The 3776-nt window shown below is 43.5% G+C and overlaps 1 protein-coding gene across 1 annotated transcript; it reads left to right on the top strand.

Moving 5' to 3' along the window:
• Nucleotides 1–1541: 1541 nt before the first annotated feature.
• Nucleotides 1542–2321, top strand: LOC120033192 (claudin-34-like). Its single transcript, XM_038979474.1, has one exon. The coding sequence runs from the start codon at nucleotides 1542–1544 to the stop codon at nucleotides 2319–2321; it is 780 nt and encodes a 259-aa protein (XP_038835402.1).
• The last annotated feature ends 1455 nt before the right edge of the window (nucleotides 2322–3776 follow it).

Genomic DNA, 3776 nt, shown 5'->3' with positions numbered 1-3776 from the left:
GGTCTTGGTATTTGTGAGCTTATTACCCAACCTGCCAGTGGCCATAACAACAATGACTAGGTTAAGAAATGGCCGGGTTTTAAGTGTGGCCTGATGTAGGATCGGTTAATTAGCCCCGCCTTCCCTTTCCTCTTTCTGGTGAATAGCAATTGAAGAGTTAATCATTAACAGAGCTGTTATGACTGTGACTTTATGTAGTACAAGATGACGAAGCGTCGGTCTTGTTTACAGTGGTATAAAAATGAATCCAGGACGATTGATGGCCGGCACACTGACTACTGGTCTGTAGCTCTCATCACTACTAACCTGTCAGAACAGAGGTAATGTGTTTGTCAGATGTCAGTTTGTATTTGATTCATCAGCACATCCTGTGTATTTTATTATCGATCTAGCATGCTTTGTCCTGCAATTACGTCATACAGTTGATTTATAAGGGCAATTTTTAGACAAGGCAAACAAATTGCTAGATTTTCTTGGGTGCTCAATGTAGACGTGGAGATTACGTTGTTTAATGACATTAGTCAAGGTTTTCTGAAAGTATACTATATGGTTTAACCCACTGTATTATATTCAATCAATGTTTTCACATACTATTATTGGTTAGGTAGTCTAGTGGTTAGACCGTTGGGCCAGTAACTGAAAGGTTGCTGGATCGATTCCCCCGATCTGACAAGGTAAAAATCTGTTCTTCTGCCCTTGAGCAAGGCAGTTAACCCACTGTTCCCCGGGCGCCGTGGATTTTGATTAAGGCAGCCCCCCGCACCTCTCTGAGGGGTTGGGTTAAATGCGGAAGACACATTTCAGTTGAAGGAGTTCAGTTGTATAACTGGCTAGGTATTCCCCTTCCCCTTACTGCATGTGTCTAATTTGTTCATTTTAACACCTACCTCAGTTATGACATAAATTCCCTGTTATTATCCCACATTCGTCATACTCTTACAAATGTTGATTGTGTTACATTATGGTATGCAATAAACCTGGGTCATACTACAGCCTTTGAGGTAGTTCAAATGGGGACATATAGCCTATTGACAACATCTAATTAATGTGTCCCGATCCACTGCATTTAATCCCCATTGTAATTTCCCTGTTTGTAGACTGTGTCATGGCAACAGTTGCCTCAGTCATTGTTCTCTCACTTTTTGTCTTTCCTCAAGTATGTATTGTGTTGAGGCTCTTCACATTCACAGGTGTGTTGTTAGCTGCCTGCTCTCACCACATCCATGCTTTTTTTACCTCTCAGAGGGAAGTAGGTGCTTTGTTTTCCATCCTAGAGACAGCAGGACCGGATCTGGGAAAGCGACAACGTATCCAAGCCTCCTTAATATGAGGTGTGAGTCCGGAGTCTGAGGGTGAAAAAGAGGATCATTTACTAGATCATTCATTCAATACGGCACCTCTCTGAGATGAGCTCTGTCTGAGATGATGGGGCTTCAGTACATCTGATCAGAAGATGTTGTTTGTCGGTAGGCAGACTAAGAGGACTGTCGGTGGATTATCTTGGCTGTCCGTTTAAGGTGAGACTCTCAGTGTGTTGTGATATGACATACCTGGTTCACACGGCTCACCCTCAGTTCGTCAGCCTGTGGTTGAGCGCCGTGGGTTGGGTCCTTTCCGCGGTGACCCTTGGACTCATCCAGTGGAGGGTCTGGCACGTGTCCGACTTAACCTTCATCACCTCAGGAGAGGCCTGGGTCGGGATCTGGAGGGTGTGTTTCTATAGCCATACACTCGTGACCTCTGGGTTCAGGGTCATGTATTGTCAGAGTATGGCGCTGTCTGACTCCTTCACGCCCCCGGAGGTCGCCACGGCCCAGGTGCTCACTCTGCTAGGGCTGGCCGTGGGGTTCTGTGGGAACGCCGCCGCCGTCTACGCCCTCAGGAGCGTCTATTTCGGACTGGAGAAGCAGACGCCTATCCGCTGTGCGTTCGCGGTGGCTGGTACTCTCTGCTTGTTGTCAGCTGTGTGTTTTCTCATACCTCTCCTGTGGAACCTGAACTCAGTGGTGACCAATCAAACAATAGCGTTCCCTTCGAACTTCCACATGCCCCCTGCACCTGTGACCCAGAACCCGGGGGCAGGTATCGGGGTCGGGATCATAGGGTCGTTTATGATGATCGTCAGTGGAGTTATCTTCATCCTCTACAGGTTCCCTGTCAAGATGGGACCCAGAGTGGAGCCTTCTTGTCCAGAGGCAAGACACTTTGATGGGTCAAGTGTTGGGACATTGTCCCCTGGGTCTGTGGGACACAGTAGGGATAATCCGAGTAACTCTCAGGCCAGGGACAATCTTGCCTTCCACTTTGATGAGCACTTGTGATTTTTGTGTGAGTTGACCATATCCTATGTTGTATTTGAAGCATTGAAGTGATGTGACATAACAAAGGAATAGACGTTTGATGAAACTATATGGTTAGCATGAGAACCCCTCAGAACCTCAGAACAAGTGACATCAATAGCCTTCACCTGGGTCAGTCTGTTGTGGAAAGAGCAGGTGTTCTTAATGTTTTGTATACTCAGTGTACACCCATTGATTCTTGAAGAATATCATTTATAAATGCATCATGAGCTTAGTTTAACTATCATTCCCCATCAGAACCCCAAATGTAAGCTTGTTTTACTCCATTGTTTGTAAACAATGTAATTTTAAACAAACACTGTATAGCGTCATCGTGGTTAAAACTATATTTTCGGTATCATGGATGGATGGTCACTTTGTTATTGTTTGAACTGCAGATTGCACCTTTAAAATATGTCATTACATTGATCATAAATTGATTCGTAACATTAGAGTAGCAGTAATTGGGAGCACACACACACACACACACACACACACACACACACACACACACACACACATGCTCTCTTTTGAGGCTGTACTTGCAACACACTTGTCTTTAGTCATTGCCTTGCAATCACTCCAAAGGGAGTTTGAAAACGGATTACATTAAATATGTTTTACATTTCATACTTGTATTGCTGATGCCATTGAATGTGTTTCTTTGTAAATTATGCAAAATTTGTACTGTTGCTGTTTATTTGATCATATTGAAAATGTATTCTTCAACTTTTAAGGGCTCTTGACATCCAGGTACAATGTTATACACATACACAATTCAGTCAGAAATAGTTGTGATAAATCATGTGATTAAAAGAGACAATGTTTTAATCAATACAATTTTATCACACACTGTATTTGTTTTGATGTGCAGTAACAACAGGATTGTTCCTCAGTCTGGTTTTAGACAGTACGGCAAGGACCTCAATTATCCTCTATCCCTGACTGTGCCTTGCAGTCTGTAGAGCTCCCCCACTGACTGGTGAACTCTGGGTAGTTACTAACTGAAAATGTCCCAAGTGGCACCCTATTCCCTATATAGTGCACTACTTTGGACCAGAGACCAAATGTGGTGCACTATAAAGGGAAAAGGGTGTAATTAGGGACACATCCACTGTCTGCCCCTATTAGAACACACAGACCACTTTGTTTCCTGGTAACGAGGCTTCCGTTAGCGGCAGTAAGGTGTTATCGTGTTAAAGTCAAATATGGCTCTGGCAGAAACAGTCGTGGGTGTTTTGACAGTCGCAGCCCCACAAAATCACATAATCCATTTGATTGTGCTACGGAAGAGGAAGGAAGAAGGGATTAGATTTTTTTCCAAATTTGTTCATTCATTGCTCTCTTGAGGATTTTAAAGGTTTTTATTCAGGTTTTTAAAGGTTTTTATTCAGGTGTTTTACTTGCTTTGACAAGTTAAAAAAAATAATGTCCTCC

Source organism: Salvelinus namaycush, chromosome 40 (assembly GCF_016432855.1).
Source record: "Salvelinus namaycush isolate Seneca chromosome 40, SaNama_1.0, whole genome shotgun sequence".
NCBI classification, from domain to species: Eukaryota; Metazoa; Chordata; class Actinopteri; order Salmoniformes; family Salmonidae; genus Salvelinus; species Salvelinus namaycush.
This window is presented reverse-complemented; position numbering and strand designations above follow the sequence as displayed.

What these genes read in the sequence shown, in the direction of transcription:
- LOC120033192 (XM_038979474.1), top strand. Translation starts at nt 1,542, where the DNA reads ATGACATACCTGGTTCACACGGCTCACCCTCAGTTCGTCAGCCTGTGG.